This window comes from Triticum aestivum, chromosome 3A (assembly GCF_018294505.1).
Source record: "Triticum aestivum cultivar Chinese Spring chromosome 3A, IWGSC CS RefSeq v2.1, whole genome shotgun sequence".
In the NCBI taxonomy this organism is placed as follows: Eukaryota; Viridiplantae; Streptophyta; class Magnoliopsida; order Poales; family Poaceae; genus Triticum; species Triticum aestivum.
Genome location: NC_057800.1, coordinates 410,965,799 through 410,982,777, shown reverse-complemented (window position 1 = coordinate 410,982,777; position 16,979 = coordinate 410,965,799). Strand labels below are relative to the sequence as shown.

The window sequence follows — 16,979 nt, the reverse complement described above, 5'->3', positions numbered from 1 at the left end:
TCCGGTCGCCTGGCTGGTCCCCACCCTCGGGTCGACTGCTCCCCATCCTCTCCCGTGGGTTGCTCCCCGTCGCCTGACTCACCAACCATTGCCCATCCCCTCCGGGCGGCTGCTCCCCAGTCTCTTCCTCCATGGCATCACCAGCAAGCAAGGTACTCCCTCCGTTTTTATTTACTCCGCATATTAGAGTTGACTGAAGTCAAACTTTGTAAAGTTTGACCAAGTTTATAGAAAATAATATAAACATTTACCATAACAAATTTATACTATGTGAAAATACATTCAATAATAAATCTAATGATGTTGATTTGTTATCGTATATGTTAATATTTTTGTTTATAAAATTGGTCAAAGTTTACAAAGCTTGACTTTGACCAAAGCTAATACGCGAACTAAATAAAAACGGAGGGAGTACTGCCATCTTCTTCCTCTCTTTAGATGGAGAAACTAACATTCATAAATATAATTAATTAAGGTTAGCAGACTGCAAATTAAAGATTTGTAGATTAATCAATAGAACTGTTGGTTTGGGTTGTTTTATTTTTGTTGATAACAGGCATCAACTTTTGCAATGGAGCGAGCTTTTGCAATTATTGCATGTTTATAGGGTGTTGGTTTGCCATCAAGCATAACCGAATGTGCATGCTATGCAGTCAACCAATATGGATATTTGGTTTTCCATTTTGGTTTTGTGAGTGTAGAGCTTTTTGCAGATCTTTTAGTACATAGCTAAACCAAAGTTATGCAAAAGAACACATATTTCCTGCGCAGATGTGATAAATAGATTGGGAATCTCAATAACCCCTTCGATAGATTTTGTCCACACTAAAGAGATCAGACTTAAGGTTTGTGTAAAGTAGCATTTTCATATCTCTCAAAATTGTTAAAGTTGTTCCTAAGTAGTCAGGATTAACAATTTCACATCTTATTTATGCTTTTTATATGCCTACAATAGCATATTTCGGTATATTACATAACTGAGAGCATGCGAGTATGTATGATACATAAAAAAGATATATGTTGGCATTTTCCTATTTAAGCTAACTATTAATCATCGATAATCCAGTAAATAGGCCAATTCACCATTAATCGCTACTCCCAAGTCAACTGAGCAGCTACCAATTACCAATTTCCTCAAGATTGCAAGCAGGGCTCTTCTTTTTTACTCCCTCCATCCCATAATGTAAGATGTTTTCTGACACTAGACTAATGTCAAAAAACGTCTTACATTATGGGACGAAGGGAGTAGTTACTTTTGTGCTTGCAATGTGCATCAAATTGTATGTTATCTAGTCGGGTAAGCGGATTAGGAGCACTCTAGTGTTCCACCCCCTATATTCAAAAGTAATTTAATAATTTAGAAAAGGTCAAAAAATCCCGGAACTTTTTTGGAATACAATACAACCTTATATGACGACAACATAGCATGAAAAGTACTTGTATCTAGCCTTTTTTTGGCAAATCTTTGACTGGATACAATAAAAGTCATTCCATGTCTAATCCTTTTATATGAGTGCAATACTTGGTCATTGCATAAAAAGTTACGGGATTTTTTGACTTAATTTGAATCACTAAACTTTTTTTGAGTATAGGGCACCCGAGTGCTCCTATGTATTTTCGATCTAGTCAGCCCCTCTTGTATCATTTGGCCATTGTGGCTTTTGTTGTTGGTTGTAATTCTTAACTGATTGATGGCTTTATTAATTCAAAGTCGGGCTCGTCTTGAGCCTTCTCTCTAAAAAATTCGAACATGTCTTCTGAAACTCCAATCTTACCGTAGTCTAGCATTGCCAGCAAAACAAATTTCATGAACCAATTTTCGGTTGGATAGTTAGGAAGACAGTGGTATCCCCATCCCACCAGGGTTCACGTCGTACGCTTGACGCTGATGCTCACATTTTTTTGAATTTCTTCCATGCCTTCCAACATGTGCGTTTAGTGAGAGGAAACTTTCATGTTGACTATGAAGGTGTATGTGTCGGCTTTGTCAATTTCAATATGATTTGTCAGCTCGGTCTCTCGGAGATTCATAGAGATAGGGTGTGTGTGCGTTCATGAGGCGAGTGTATGTGCTTATGTACAAGCATCTGCATATGTATCGTGTTAAAAAAATCCCTATTGTGGATCTTAATTTCTCTGTGGGAAAGAGACCCAAGATAAAAATATGAAATTAGTTAAAATGCACATCGTCAGTACGTGTAAGAAAAGATAGGATAAACCAATGGATGAAGAGAAATTGGACCAACTGGGGCGAGAATTCGCCTGAAAAGACTTTTCTACACGTGATTGGGTGGCCATGAATAATGTATCGGTCACTGCTCATGTCGACACCCCAACGAAATGAATGGGTGATGCAATCTCGGGCGAGCCGTTGGATGGAGGAACCGACGGTCGCAGCCGCCGTTGTCGTCGCTGGGCCTTATCGTCCTAGCTGGACGCGATTTGTTTAACCACACCCATCCAAAGTAGACACTATAATTAACAATCAGGGACTAGTAGTAGTCGTAGTAGTATACACTCTGCGGTTGCAAGTGGCTGCAGGCGGCTGCCCTCTTCGTAATATCATACTATCACTGGCCAAACGAACCTACCGCGGGGGCAAGACGCAAGAGCAGCCTCGAATCGAATAATTGCGAGACATGCATGTTGACCACTGCCCGCCTCGGCCTCGGCCTCGACGCAGAGACAAAAGGCCCGCTGATGCCAGGAAGCTCCCCCGCCCGGGTTTAAACACGCGCGTGAAAAATGAAGAGCTACTAGCTCGAAAGCTCAGTTTCATTATCTAGCAGTTCGACGACCACATCCCGTGCCGGGTCCAAGCTCGCACAGTGCACCGGACCTGCACAAAATGTGTCCAGGTCAAGGACTCGCTCAAGGTAGGTGAGGCGAAACTCGATAATGTGGCTGGCTGGCGTGGTCTTCCTCCTCACCAGCTTCAACCATTCCCTTCTCTTCTCTTCTCCTGGGCGTATATATAGAGACGCCTTCGTCTGCTCCCTTCGTACCAGTTCGTACCCCAAGCCAAAACAGCCCCCTGTCGCAAGGCAAGGAGGAGCTGCGCAACAGAGCTAAGCCAAGTCAGTGCAGAGGGAGTGATCAACGGAAGAAGAAGAGGAAGATAAGTAAGTAAGCAAAAAAGGAGAGGATGGATCGAGAGATCCACCGGGTGACGAGCCTGCGGCGGGACAGCTCGCTATGGCGTCGCGGCGACGACGTGTTCTCGCGGACGTCGTCGCGGTTCCAGGAGGAGGAGGACGACGAGGAGGCGCTGCGGTGGGCGGCCCTGGAGCGTCTGCCCACGTACGACCGGGTGCGGCGCGGGATCCTGACGGTGGAGGACGGCGGGGAGAAGGTGGAGGTGGACGTGGGGCGGCTGGGCGCCCACGAGAGCCGGGCGCTGATCGAGCGGCTGGTCCGCGCGGCCGACGACGACCACGAGAACTTCCTCCTCAAGCTCAAGGAGCGCATGGACAGGGTGGGCATCGACTACCCCACCATCGAGGTGCGGTTCGAGAAGCTGGAGATCGAGGCCGAGGTGCGCGTCGGCAACCGCGGCCTCCCCACGCTCATCAACTCCGTCACCAACACCCTCGAGGTAAAGCCGCCTGCACAAAAAGTTCAGTTCCGCTGCAAAACCGATGCCACAGTCCATGGCGGCTTAGCTTCAGCTTGTCTTTGTTTTTCTCCGCACCGTTGGAACAAGCATGTTGATCATAGTTAATGATGACCTGCTCCGTTAACTAATCAGTCTGGCCAGTTAGTCGATGAGTATGGGCTGCTTTAGGTGCCGCTGGTTCCGCGAGTGACAGTGCACTTTCGTTTTTCTTATGGTTATATACACTGCTCGACAGCGACGCTGCGAGAATTGAAGCCAAGTAGGGGCTTTGTTTTCCCCTTCTTGCGATTGCAACTTGCCAGCGAGCTGTATGCTTTTGGCTCATCACCAAGCAATGCGGGATTTTTTGTCGAAAAAGACCCTCTGCCGACTGGAATTGCCAAAAAAGATCCCCTGCAAACGAAATTGACAAAAGAGACCCCCTCACTAGTGGCGGCAGGCGCGGCAGGCGACAAGTGTCACCTGCCGCCACGCCGTGAGGCGGCGGGCCCGGCCGCCACAACACGAGGCGGCAGCCCGGTGTATAACGGTGCGTGCACAGTTCGTCGTGCGGCGACGTAACGGGCCGGGTCAGGTGGGCCCGGCCGCCACCAGGTGAGGCGGCCACCGCTGCCGCTGTCGCTCCCCGGCCGACACGGCCTGCTGCGCGCGCGACGAGACAGCGGGCCCGGCCGCCACTAGGTGAGGCGGCAGCGCTGCTTTGAGGCGCTGATTCCCGTGCGCGTACTTTTTTTCAGGCGCTGATTCTCGTGCGGCGTCAGTTTTGTTGCTTTGCCAGGACAAATTTTACTGTTGCTAACAGGGCTGGTTCCCAGGCGCGGAGGACGACGAATTTCACGCGCGGGAATCACTCTGGCTTTTGCTTCTTTTGCGTTAGCGGATGCGACGGCACTGCGAGAATCTGCAGTGTGACCGACATGAGAACTGTGGCAAATGGCGCTCATTCCCATGCTTTGAAAATTGCTGCTGCAGGTGAGGTGACAGCACCCAAGAGCGTGATTTCCGCGCGGGGATATGGACACTGATGCCTGCTTTTGGTTCTGTAGTGCCGACAGTACAGGGATCCTAAAATATCCCGCCTAATTTCCTCTGTTCTCGCTTATTTTCTCGCCATCATTAATCGTCTGAGCCTATAAAAGAAGACACCGAGGCTCTCGTCCAGCCATCCTAAAAATCGCCAGTGCGCAAAGTGTGTACACATTTTTTCAGTCGATATGAGTTTGCCTTGTTCGGATCAAAGCATTAGGCCGAGGAAAATGAAGACTGCAAGTTTGCCTCCTGGGGTGGCAGTCCTGCGGTGTTGGTGTGGCGATCTTTGCAAGGTGAAGGAGGTGACGGATTTTTCAGATTGGTTGGGCATGAAGTTTTTCATGTGCGCCAATTATGAGGAAGATCCTGCCGTAGCTATTTCAGAGTACGACAAGCCTCCGGTATGGTTTAACCATCACGAATAGATATTGTTGGTATTTTCATTGATTCTTTAGTAACATCCACCCCGCATGAACCGTCGCGTAAGACGTTCCCATAGTACACTACTAAATTTTCCATAGTACCTAACCAACATACACCAACATACATGTTTACATTTCAAATAATTAGTAACTCAACATTTAGTAACGATGACAACATTTACATATCTTATGACTAAAATAATAACCGTATTTTCGTTATAAATATTCGGTTTGTTTTTAGAATCATTTGCTTAGACTTTAAGGGGTTGTTTGGTTAACGGGTATTTAAAGATCTATTTTTTTTCAAACTTGTCTACGAGCGTAACAAACTAAAACTCTGTTTGCTTTTCTCTAACTACCCCAAAAATATCCTAAAATAGTTCTCGTAACATGCAAAAACTTAGCTTCTGGAAAAACGACTATTAGTAAAATATGGTTTTCTACATAATTTCCTTACAACAGGTTATGACAAAACTGAAGGTAAGTACTCGCTATCCAAACAACCACTAAACATAATATTACGATAATAACATTTAAATATCATATGAGTAAAATATCTAATTTCTTCCGGCATGATATAATGTTTTTCATATCATACGATAAAATTCATTTATTTACAAATAATAATATTTGCAGCGGCATGACAGTACATCAATATAAAAAATATTAACAAAATTACGGCGTCATTTTATACCTTAGGTCCAATATGGACGTGCTTGCAAATGCAATTAAGCGTCCAAATAGTTCGAATAAATATCCGTCACCAGTAATATATGAACAGAGTCAATCTATTATCACATGAACATCAATATTACACACGGATTTTTCTTTCAGCTATCAAAAGTATGAAAATAGCACTTGCATGTATGTGGTCATCATCTCAAAAGGGATAGCGAAGATGGTAACACAATTTCTTCAATCACGTCATCTCCTCCTTGTTTGCTACTAAGATGAATTATTTTACCTAATTACATATATCATTAAGTACATTACCACCTAATCTTAACATATAAAATTTAGATTATTGTGACATAACAAAGTAGACCTACGATTTCCTAACCATAGACTTATTAATAAACATACCACATGAAATATCATACCACATGCAATGAACAATTACAGTGTAATTTTTTCTTAATTACCGTATTAAGAGCTTCTCGCATGTCAATACAAATGTATGCAACTAACATTGATACAACATCTTCAACCTACTCTTATCAAAAAAAAAGTTTAAATGTTGTATCCGTCGTTTGAATTTTTTCCGAACCTCTAAGCACTAACATCACATAGCTAATGACGAGCTAAATGACTAACTAATTACCACCGTGCATCACAAAAAAATCCATGTATTGCAAAGCTCATACCTTGATCTCCCCCTTCGTACTTCACTTAGCACGGCAAATCCTACTCCAGAAACTCCAAATGACTCCTCCAAGTGCTGAAATAATGCCTAAAACAACATAGAGTACACACTTAGGAACTAATCAAACAGAACAAAAACATCATGCATGCAAACAAAACCAACAAAAATGGATAGATCTTACCTTAATCTATCTTTTCTTCAACTTCACCATCTTCGAAAACCAACTCTAAATCGGCCAAAATCACGAGTGAAAGTAGCTACCAAGTATTTCCTTCTGTGTATTCTTGTAGACTTAGACAGAGTAGAGAGGCAGTGAAGGCAAGGAGAGATATTCGAGAGAGTGTATGCGCAGCCGCGGTTGTGCGTATATAAAGAGGAGGAGCACTGTATTGTCGGCAGAACGAGGTACACTCAGCTACCGCAGCCTCGGATTCCAGCATTGCGGTGTCTCATCACACGCAGCAACTACACCGCTCTCGGGTGTCGGCAAGAAGCGGAAATCACGGAGGCTGCGGGAATCAGATTCCAATTTACAAAGCATCTGCGGAAATCACGCGCTGCAGCAGGCCGTCCAAATCAGCGCCGTCAGGTCGCTGTCATAGAAATCAGCGCCGTAGAAATCAGCGCCGTCAGGGGCTGTCGGGCCGCATGCGCGCTGCCGCCTCACCCGGTGGCGGCCGGGCCCGCGCCTCGCGTCCCGTGAAGATGCTGCTGTCGGCCTGGGCGCGGCATGGGCAGCAGTGGCCGCCTCAGCCAGTGGCGGCGTGGCCCACCTGGCCTCACCCGTTACGTCGCGACTGCTGCACTGTGCCGAATCTGTTATACCGCGCGCGGCCGCCTCCTGTCGTGGCGGCCGGGCCCGCCGTCTCCTGGTGTGGCGGCAGGTGACACGTGTCACCTGCCGCGCCTGCCGCCACTAGTGAGGGGATCTTTTTTGACAATTTTATCCGTAGGTAGTCTTTTTTGTCAATAGCGTTCGACAGGGGTCCTTTTGGACAAAAATCAGCAATGCGGTAGGTGAGTCGCCTCTCGGCGCGTGATATTTTCTACCGTTTCGGCCACTTGTCCTACACAAAATATTACTCTGACCGTGTCTCGCTTTCGAGGCTTTTTCTCTGACTTCAGAATTCCAGATTTATTAAACCTAGCCGCCACCTAATAATAGTATTCAACTCCTAATTCGTTCTCCTTTCAGTTGCACCAAGTCCTAATAATTTTCTGTTCCAAAGATAAATGTTTATTTAGACCAGAAAAGGGATCTTTAGGAGTGTACTAAATTTCTTTTTTTTTAGACAAAAGTGTACGAAATTTCTTAGCGTAAAGTAGCCCAACAAGAGTCCAAAACCGTTGCGACGCCGGGCTCGGCCCGCAACGGAGCCTGCCGCTCCTACCCCGACTTCATCATCACTCACTAAAAAAAGCAACCTCCGCCGATGGCCACCGGCACCGGCACGGCGCCGCAACGGTCTTTCCCTACCTGGGTCCACCTCCACCGCATCCCCGTCCACGCCACGGAATCGTCCGACCTCCACACCATGGCACGCGATGCTGGCGCATCGGCCGCGCGGCTCTGCGGCATTCCGCCGAGCGCATGGCGTGCGCGTCCACCTCGTTTCGCCAGCGCCACCGCCCACCGCATGCCACGCCATTGGAAGAACCATGCCCTTTCTCGATATCTAAGTCTGTTGATTGCTCGGTGTGCTCCAGGCCGTCGGGAACGCGCTCCACGTCATCCCCAGCCGGAAGCAGGCCATGACCGTCCTCCACGACGTCAGCGGGATCATCAAGCCCCGGAGGATGACGCTGCTGCTCGGGCCTCCTGGCTCCGGCAAGACCACGCTGCTGCTGGCCATGGCAGGGAAGCTCGACAAGGACCTCAAGGTCTCCGGGAAGGTCACCTACAACGGCCACGCGATGGACGAGTTCGTCCCGCAGAGGACCGCCGCTTACATCAGCCAGCACGATCTCCACATCGGGGAGATGACCGTGAGGGAGACGCTGGCCTTCTCGGCTCGGTGCCAAGGTGTTGGCACTAGATATGGTATGCTGCTGCCTAATTATTGGGAATGTGCTTATCTTATATGGCATCATGGCGATAGGCTCTGAGCTTTGCTGTTTTGCTTCTTCTAGAGATGCTTACTGAGCTGGCGAGAAGGGAAAAGGCAGCGAACATCAAGCCAGATCATGATATCGATGTCTACATGAAGGTGAGGATGTTATCACATTTTAGAGCACTTTATGCTTCTTAAAGCTGTTTATGTGGCTAGCTTAGGATTGAGGACAATCATTTGAACAAGGCTTGTTTATCAGTAAATTAGTTAACACTTGTTTCATTACTTACGCCCTGTAGGCCTCAGCGATGGGAGGGCAAGAATCCAGTATTGTGACAGAATACATACTCAAGGTATAGTCTGCTACCTATGAGTCCAGTTGAAGCACCGCAAGGATGATTCTTATGTACATTTGTGTATTAATAGAATGACGACTTCTCATGTCTGTTACTCTTGTATGTAACTGCAGATACTAGGGCTGGATATTTGTGCTGACACGTTGGTAGGCAATGAGATGCTAAGGGGTATATCTGGTGGACAACGCAAGCGTGTCACAACAGGTATATATATTTTCACCAAGAATGAGGTTCATTTTATATTTGTACAGCAATCCGAGACCTGCACCTTCTTCATCACAGTAAAATTGTCTTATTTAAGAAATTCCTAATCAACTCATGTATCTTCAATGCACAGGTGAAATGCTTGTTGGCCCTGCAAAAGCTCTGTTCATGGATGAGATATCCACTGGACTGGATAGCTCAACCACATACCAGATTGTGAATTCTCTCAGGCAGACTATCCATATCCTAGGCGGAACTGCTGTCATCTCCTTGCTGCAGCCAGCTCCTGAAACATACAACTTGTTTGACGACATTATACTCCTCTCTGACGGGCAGGTTGTGTACCAGGGCCCCCGAGAAAATGTGCTCGAGTTCTTTGAGTTCATGGGCTTCAAATGCCCTGGCAGAAAGGGTGTTGCTGACTTTTTACAGGAGGTGTGTGTCTCATCTATAAATTCTTATTACAGATGTGATTCTGTTTTTTCTTAAAGAGAACGGTACTGAAATCTCTGAATAACTGAAAAGGTGACATCAAAGAAAGACCAGGAGCAATATTGGTACAGGGGTGATAGGCCATATCGTTTTGTACCTGTCAAGCAATTTGCGGATGCATTCCGTTCCTTCCATGTGGGCAAGTCGATAGAGAATGAGCTTAAAGTGCCATTTGATAGGACCAGAAGCCACCCTGCTGCTCTGGCCACTTCAAAGTTTGGTGTCAGCAGGATGGAGTTGCTGAAAGCTACTATTGATAGAGAGCTTCTACTCATGAAGAGGAATGCATTCATGTACATATTTAAAGCTGTCAATGTAAGTTCATATCTTTAATATGTTTTCCTTGATTTATTAGGATGGAGATTATTAGGTAGCATCAATCTGAACCTTTCCATCATTGCAGCTAACTCTGATGGCGTTCATTGTGATGACCACATTTTTCCGTACAAACATGCACCGTAATGTTGAATATGGAACAATCTATTTGGGGGCGCTGTTCTTTGCTCTCGACACGATAATGTTTAATGGTTTTGCGGAGCTTGCGATGACCGTCATGAAACTTCCTGTCTTCTTCAAGCAGAGGGATCTTCTTTTCTTTCCTGCATGGGCCTACACCATACCATCGTGGATTCTTCAGATCCCTATCACGTTTGTTGAAGTTGGAGTTTATGTTTTCACCACATATTACGTCATTGGATTTGATCCCAGTGTAAGCAGGTATGACACTGATGCAAACATCAATTTGCTTACACAATTATATTGCTTCTTAGGCAGTTATGTATTTTTGTGAGCAAGTATTTTAAATTATTGCTCCACAAGAACTAGCTCTGTGAAGTCTGAATGATTTCTTGTGCTCAGGTTCTTTAAGCAGTATCTGCTGCTCCTTGCGATCAATCAGATGTCATCTTCGCTGTTCCGCTTCATTGCTGGAATTGGAAGAGACATGGTTGTGTCCCACACCTTTGGACCTTTATCACTGTTGGCTTTTGCAGCATTGGGTGGCTTTATCCTTGCAAGACGTAAGCTACTGGCTCGACCATGATAAAATGAATGTTGCCATCTTTACATGACAACGATGGAACTAAATGTTGATTTTTGCTTACATGGTACCATCTTATTTGTCTTTTCCAGCTGATATCAAAAAGTGGTGGATTTGGGGTTACTGGATATCTCCCCTATCATATGCACAGAACGCTATTTCAACAAACGAATTTTTGGGGCCCAGTTGGAACCAAGTAAGTACCCTCTGTCTTGAGAAGAAATCAAAGTCACCACGACACACACATAGAAAATTCAACATGTATTCATATTTTACAGATTGTTAGTGGAACAAATGAGACCATTGGAATTACCGTGCTTAAGAATCGTGGCATCTTTACGGAAGCTAAGTGGTATTGGATTGGGCTTGGTGCCATGGTTGGATACACTCTCCTCTTCAACCTGCTCTACACCTTAGCACTTTCAGTTTTGAGTCGTAAGTATATTTACAAAACTACTTATTTATCAAGGATCAGATAATCAACATTTGCAGGTTATAACTAAGGCATTTAACCTATAGGATAATAACTGTAGCCACTTTCTTTTCTTTGCAGCATTGACAGACGCTCACCCATCAATGTCTGAAGAGGAACTGAAAGAAAAACATGCAAATTTAACTGGTAAAGCTCTAGAGGGTCATAAGGAAAAGAATTCTAGGAAGCAGGAATTGGAATTATCTCACATTAGTGACCGGAACTCGGGGATTAGTGGCGTGGACTCTAGTGACAGCAGGAAGAGAATGGTACTTCCATTTACACCACTGTCACTCACCTTTAACGACACAAAATACTCGGTGGACATGCCAGAGGTAAATTTCCTATCAATGAACATGAGAGCACAATTATGATTGTATACCCATTACCCAAGTTTGCTTACCCAGGTATATTGCTTTATATCCGCAGGCAATGAAAGCACAAGGAGTAACGGAAGACCGCTTGTTGCTTTTGAAGGGTGTCAGTGGTTCTTTTAGGCCAGGAGTACTTACTGCATTAATGGGTGTGAGTGGTGCTGGAAAGACAACCCTGATGGATGTTTTAGCGGGTAGGAAAACCGGAGGATACATAGAGGGGGAAATCACCGTATCAGGCTATCCAAAGAAGCAAGAGACCTTTGCACGTATATCGGGATACTGTGAGCAAAATGATATTCATTCTCCACATGTGACAATATATGAATCACTCGTATTTTCTGCATGGCTGCGGCTTCCTGCAGAGGTTGACTCAGAAAGAAGAAAGGTTAGTTAGCTTTGATCTAGGCAAATGACCGGTTCTTGATTTCTTTTTTCTCATCTGATTGGAGATCTTACCGGCTGAACTGTGATGACAGATGTTCATCGAGGAGATCATGGATCTTGTAGAGCTCACATCATTGAGGGGGGCACTTGTTGGGCTCCCTGGAGTGAATGGTCTATCAACTGAGCAACGCAAGAGGCTTACAATTGCCGTGGAGCTTGTTGCTAACCCGTCGATCATTTTTATGGATGAGCCAACATCTGGTCTTGATGCTCGTGCAGCTGCAATTGTGATGAGGACTGTTAGGAACACTGTTAACACTGGCAGGACCGTTGTTTGCACCATCCACCAGCCAAGTATTGACATATTTGAAGCATTTGATGAGGTAGTTATTCATTATTCTCTATTTCAGTTATTATCCTTAGCTTTATTAAGGTCATATAGTGACTATGTATGGCTGCAGCTTTTCTTGATGAAGAGAGGGGGAGAAGAAATTTATGTTGGTCCTGTTGGCCAAAATTCAGCAAATTTGATTGAGTATTTTGAGGTAAGAAGATCAAAACCAGCAGTTGTACCACACCTTGTAACTCTTGTTGCCAGCTAGATCACATCGAACATTCCTTGTGTACGTTTATTCAGGAAATTGAAGGCATTAGTAAGATAAAAGATGGATATAACCCAGCGACATGGATGTTGGAAGTGTCCTCTAGTGCGCAGGAGGAAATGCTTGGTATTGATTTCGCTGAAGTTTACAGACAATCAGAACTATATCAGTAAGCTTCCCCACAAGACATTTATATACATTGTAGCGTGAGTGACACTTCTAACTACTTTTCATTTTCGCAATTTCAGAAGGAACAAGGAACTCATAAAGGAGCTAAGCATGCCAGCTCCTGGCTCTAGTGATCTCAACTTCCCTACACAGTACTCTAGATCATTCGTCACACAGTGTCTAGCTTGCTTGTGGAAGCAAAAGTTGTCATATTGGAGAAACCCATCCTATACGGCAGTGAGATTACTCTTCACCATCGTCATTGCGCTAATGTTCGGAACGATGTTCTGGGACCTTGGAAGTAAAACGTACATCTCCTAACTGATACTATAACTTCATTTTTTTTTGTACTTTGGATATAGTAGCTACTTCAAGTAAGATATATCTGACGCCTTACTTATATCGCGATGCAGTCGAAGATCACAGGATCTATTCAATGCCATGGGATCAATGTATGCTGCAGTACTATACATCGGAGTGCAAAATTCTGGTTCTGTTCAACCAGTTGTCGTGGTGGAGCGAACAGTCTTTTACCGGGAAAGAGCAGCTGGCATGTATTCAGCTTTTCCATATGCATTTGGACAGGTAATTTCTTAGACTCTCGGTTTACCTATTTCATGGCATATGTATGAATGACCTTTGAGACTGGCAATCGAAGTCACAGCCGTGGTTAAAGTAACAGAACTGGCAGTTTATCATGGCTCAGTTTATCAACATTCTTGAATTATCTCAATCCTGGAACCTAAACAATGTCATGTTATCCCTTTTCTAGGTTGCTATCGAATTTCCGTACGTATTGGTTCAGGCTTTGATATATGGCGGGCTAGTCTATTCCATGATTGGATTCGAATGGACAGTTGCCAAGTTCTTGTGGTACTTGTTCTTCATGTACTTCACCATGCTATATTTCACGTTCTATGGAATGATGGCTGTTGGCTTGACGCCGAATGAGAGCATAGCAGCTATCATCTCATCAGCATTCTACAACGTATGGAACCTCTTCTCAGGATATCTTATCCCCCGACCTGTAAGTTACACTCTTGATACATTTTTCATTTCTTTTGTGTAAACTTTGTACTTACCAGTGCTCCTTGTCTTTCACATTACTCATCCATTGAACTTTTAATTCAGAAACTTCCTATTTGGTGGAGGTGGTACTCATGGATTTGCCCGGTGGCATGGACGCTATACGGACTGGTTGCCTCCCAGTTTGGTGATATCCAACAACCGCTCGATCAGGGAGTTCCAGGCCCACAGATAACTGTGGCCCAGTTTGTCACGGACTACTTTGGTTTCCATCATGACTTCTTGTGGGTTGTGGCGGTGGTGCACGTTGCTTTCACCGTGCTGTTCGCCTTCCTGTTTAGTTTCGCCATCATGAGGTTCAACTTCCAGAAAAGATGAGGAGGATGACATTCTTTCAGATTCCTTGTACGTAGTGCCATACTGCTGTCCAACAGCCAGTGCGGATGGATTGAACAAAGTATAGTTGTTTCTGTAGATGATATAGAGGTTATTTTGTATTTCAAGCATGTAGAAATTCCGCACAACTATGCTCTCTACTCTCTATGACTTGTAGGAAAGGCTAATTAGTCTTGTTGAGCCTCCAGCTTCTTTACCAGCTCTAGCTGAGTAACTGCTACTTACTTTTCTCGTCGGAGAATGTAAACCCGACCAGTAATGTTGTCATTTCTGACGAGTTAATGGAGGCAGAAATTTTGTTGATTCTTCAATCCCTTGTGAAACTTCCCATTGCTGCCCAAAAATTACAAAGCAATTGTTTTATCTCGAGATTTGTTTGATTACTTAGTGGCAGCGCCGCAGTGAGTATGTTTCCTTGGGTAACTATCATCTCATCAGTTCTGCTAACCAAGAGGCTGGCTAATGGGCCCAGGAAATTGTACTATCTCTATTTGAAGGCCTCTTTGGATTGAAGGATTTTCATAGGAATATTGAAGGATTCCAATCCATTGGTTTTTTCCTAAGGAAGCCCTTTGGATCAAAGGAGTGACACCTCCAAAATTCCTATGGATTGCATTCCAACTCTGCTAATCTTCTTTTTACACTGATTCGCGTAGGATCGAGGCACTTTTCCTATGTTTTTTTTGTGTTCCATCCAAATGACCATTCTTGCAGTTTTCCTTTGTTTTGCAATCCTCTGTTTTGCACCTACAATCCCATCAAATTCCTGTATTTTTTGAATTCCTGTGTTTTCTAATTCTGTGATCCAAAGAAGCCCTGAGTTCTCTCGATAGAGTTTTCTTGTTGCCATCAAATCCAGCTTCTGCCGGGCAGCGTTTTCGCGGAGTTTTTGCACCTTTGTGCTCGTCTTTTTGTTCGATTTCTGTTCTTCAGTTACTGAAAGCCTAATTCGAGACTCTACAACACATGTATCTTTAATTATTCTAGTTCAAACTATATTAGGTTTGGTCAACTCGTAATTTGCCCGTTAGTTTGTCCAACTTGGGAACTGGATTCATCAATGACATCATGCATGTCCATGCAAGAGATGACGATGGATGGCATTACAGAGAACACTCAAAAAGTAACATTAAGCAGGCATATTTTCCAGATTTTCGAGTTCAAAAGTTAGAAAAGCAACTGATCATACAAGTCACATAAACTACTACTTGCGGAGCAAATCCCTAAAAGGTCACGTCACTATATTTGGCGTCGTCTGTCCTCTTTCGGATGTCAATTCTCTCGAGAAGGCCAGGCAAACACAGGTGCCGCCCCTATTACCCGACTCCATTCGCCATAATTTCCTGCTCCTGGCTCTTTGCTACACTCTGCTTCGCCCAGATATATCCACGTGCCGGACGAGACTCGGGAGAGTCTTCTGCCAGCAAAGGACCAGGTGATAGTGACGGTATGGGACGGCTGGCGTGGCTGCCGATTAATTAATGAATTCTCCCATTTGCTTTGATCCGACATGGTATCCCGTCTTTACGTATCTAATTTTGATATCAGCACAGACACAAGCGCTCACATAAATCCATAATAAAACTGAAACGACAAAACAAATATGAATGTGACGTCCACAGCGCTTTATGGTTTTTTCTCAAAAGAGGCAACGCTCCGGCCTGTACTGATGCACACATCCATAGCAAAGCACTATTGTTGTTCGGTGGACGCAAGCAAACGGAATTCCAAATCGAATAGAACTAAGAAACAAATTTTACAAAGCAAACATGGCACTCGTGCTCGTCACATCAACCATCGTGATACATCTCAAACAATTACAGTACAATATAACAAAAACAAATCAAGAACATAATATGACTTGGAATACACTGATCCATTGTCCCCCTATATAGGACATAAGTTCCTTTTATTATTTTATAGACATAAATTGGAACTCTAGACAAAGCAATAAGTGCAAGTAGACGAATAAACGTACTATTTCAGAAAATTAGTAATTTGAACTAAAACCACGACGCTTAATATGGATTGGAGGGAGTATAAGGGCATCTCCAACGCGGACATGTAAACCTCTCGCACCCGTCCGGATCGCGGAAACCATGCAACTCCAATCTGTATCGGTCCGCGGAGTGGTCCGGACGCGATTTCTCCCGCAAACCGGAGACAAACATGGGGGAGATTTGCGGGAGTCCGGACACACGAAACGTCGCTCTCCGCCCCCCTGATGAAGGAAATATGCCCTAGAGGCAATAATAAAGTTGTTATTTATATTTTCTTATATCATGATAAATGCTTATTATTCATGCTAGAATTGTATTAACCGAAAACTTGATACATGTGTGGATACATAGACAAAACACAATGTCCCTAGTAAGCCTCTACTAGACTAGCTCGTTAATTGAAGATGGTTAAGTTTCCTAACCATAGACATATGTTGTCATTTGATAAACGGGATCACATCATTAGGAGAATGATGTGATGGATAAGACCCATTCGTTAGCTTAGCATAATGATCGTTAAGTTTTATTGCTCTTGCTTTCTTCATGACTTATACATATTCCTTTGACTATGAGATTATGCAACTCTCGAATACCTTCTGTGCTATCAAACGTCAAAACATAACTGGGTGATTATAAAGATGCTCTACAGGTATCTCCGAAGGTGTTTGTTGGGTTGGCATAGATCGAGATTAGGATTTGTCACTCCGAGTATCGAAGAGGTATGTCTGGGCCCTCTCGGTGATGCACATCATGATAAGCCTTGCAAGCAATGTGACTAATGAGTTAGTTACGGGATGATGCATTACGAAACGAGTAAAGAGACTTGCCGATAACGAGATTGAACTAGGTATGAAGATACCGACGATCGAATCTCGGGCAAGTAACATACCAATGACAAAGGGAATGTCGTATGTTGTCATTACGGTTTGACCGATAAAGATCTTCGTAGAATATGTAGGAACCAATGTGAGCATCCAGGTTC

General features: G+C 44.3%; 1 protein-coding gene across 1 annotated transcript; it reads left to right on the top strand.

Moving 5' to 3' along the window:
• The first annotated feature begins 3,006 nt into the window (after positions 1-3,006).
• Positions 3,007-14,308, top strand: LOC101290578 (ABC transporter G family member 37). The gene is made up of 20 exons (XM_044484569.1): positions 3,007-3,595; positions 8,138-8,471; positions 8,561-8,637; positions 8,781-8,834; positions 8,951-9,041; positions 9,175-9,476; positions 9,567-9,848; positions 9,937-10,250; positions 10,392-10,552; positions 10,665-10,768; positions 10,851-11,007; positions 11,126-11,379; positions 11,474-11,806; positions 11,898-12,188; positions 12,267-12,350; positions 12,443-12,576; positions 12,656-12,883; positions 12,989-13,160; positions 13,348-13,602; positions 13,707-14,308. The coding sequence occupies exons 1-20, from the start codon at positions 3,146-3,148 to the stop codon at positions 13,977-13,979; spliced, it is 4,350 nt and encodes a 1,449-aa protein (XP_044340504.1). The 5' UTR covers positions 3,007-3,145; the 3' UTR covers positions 13,980-14,308.
• Positions 14,309-16,979: the final 2,671 nt, after the last annotated feature.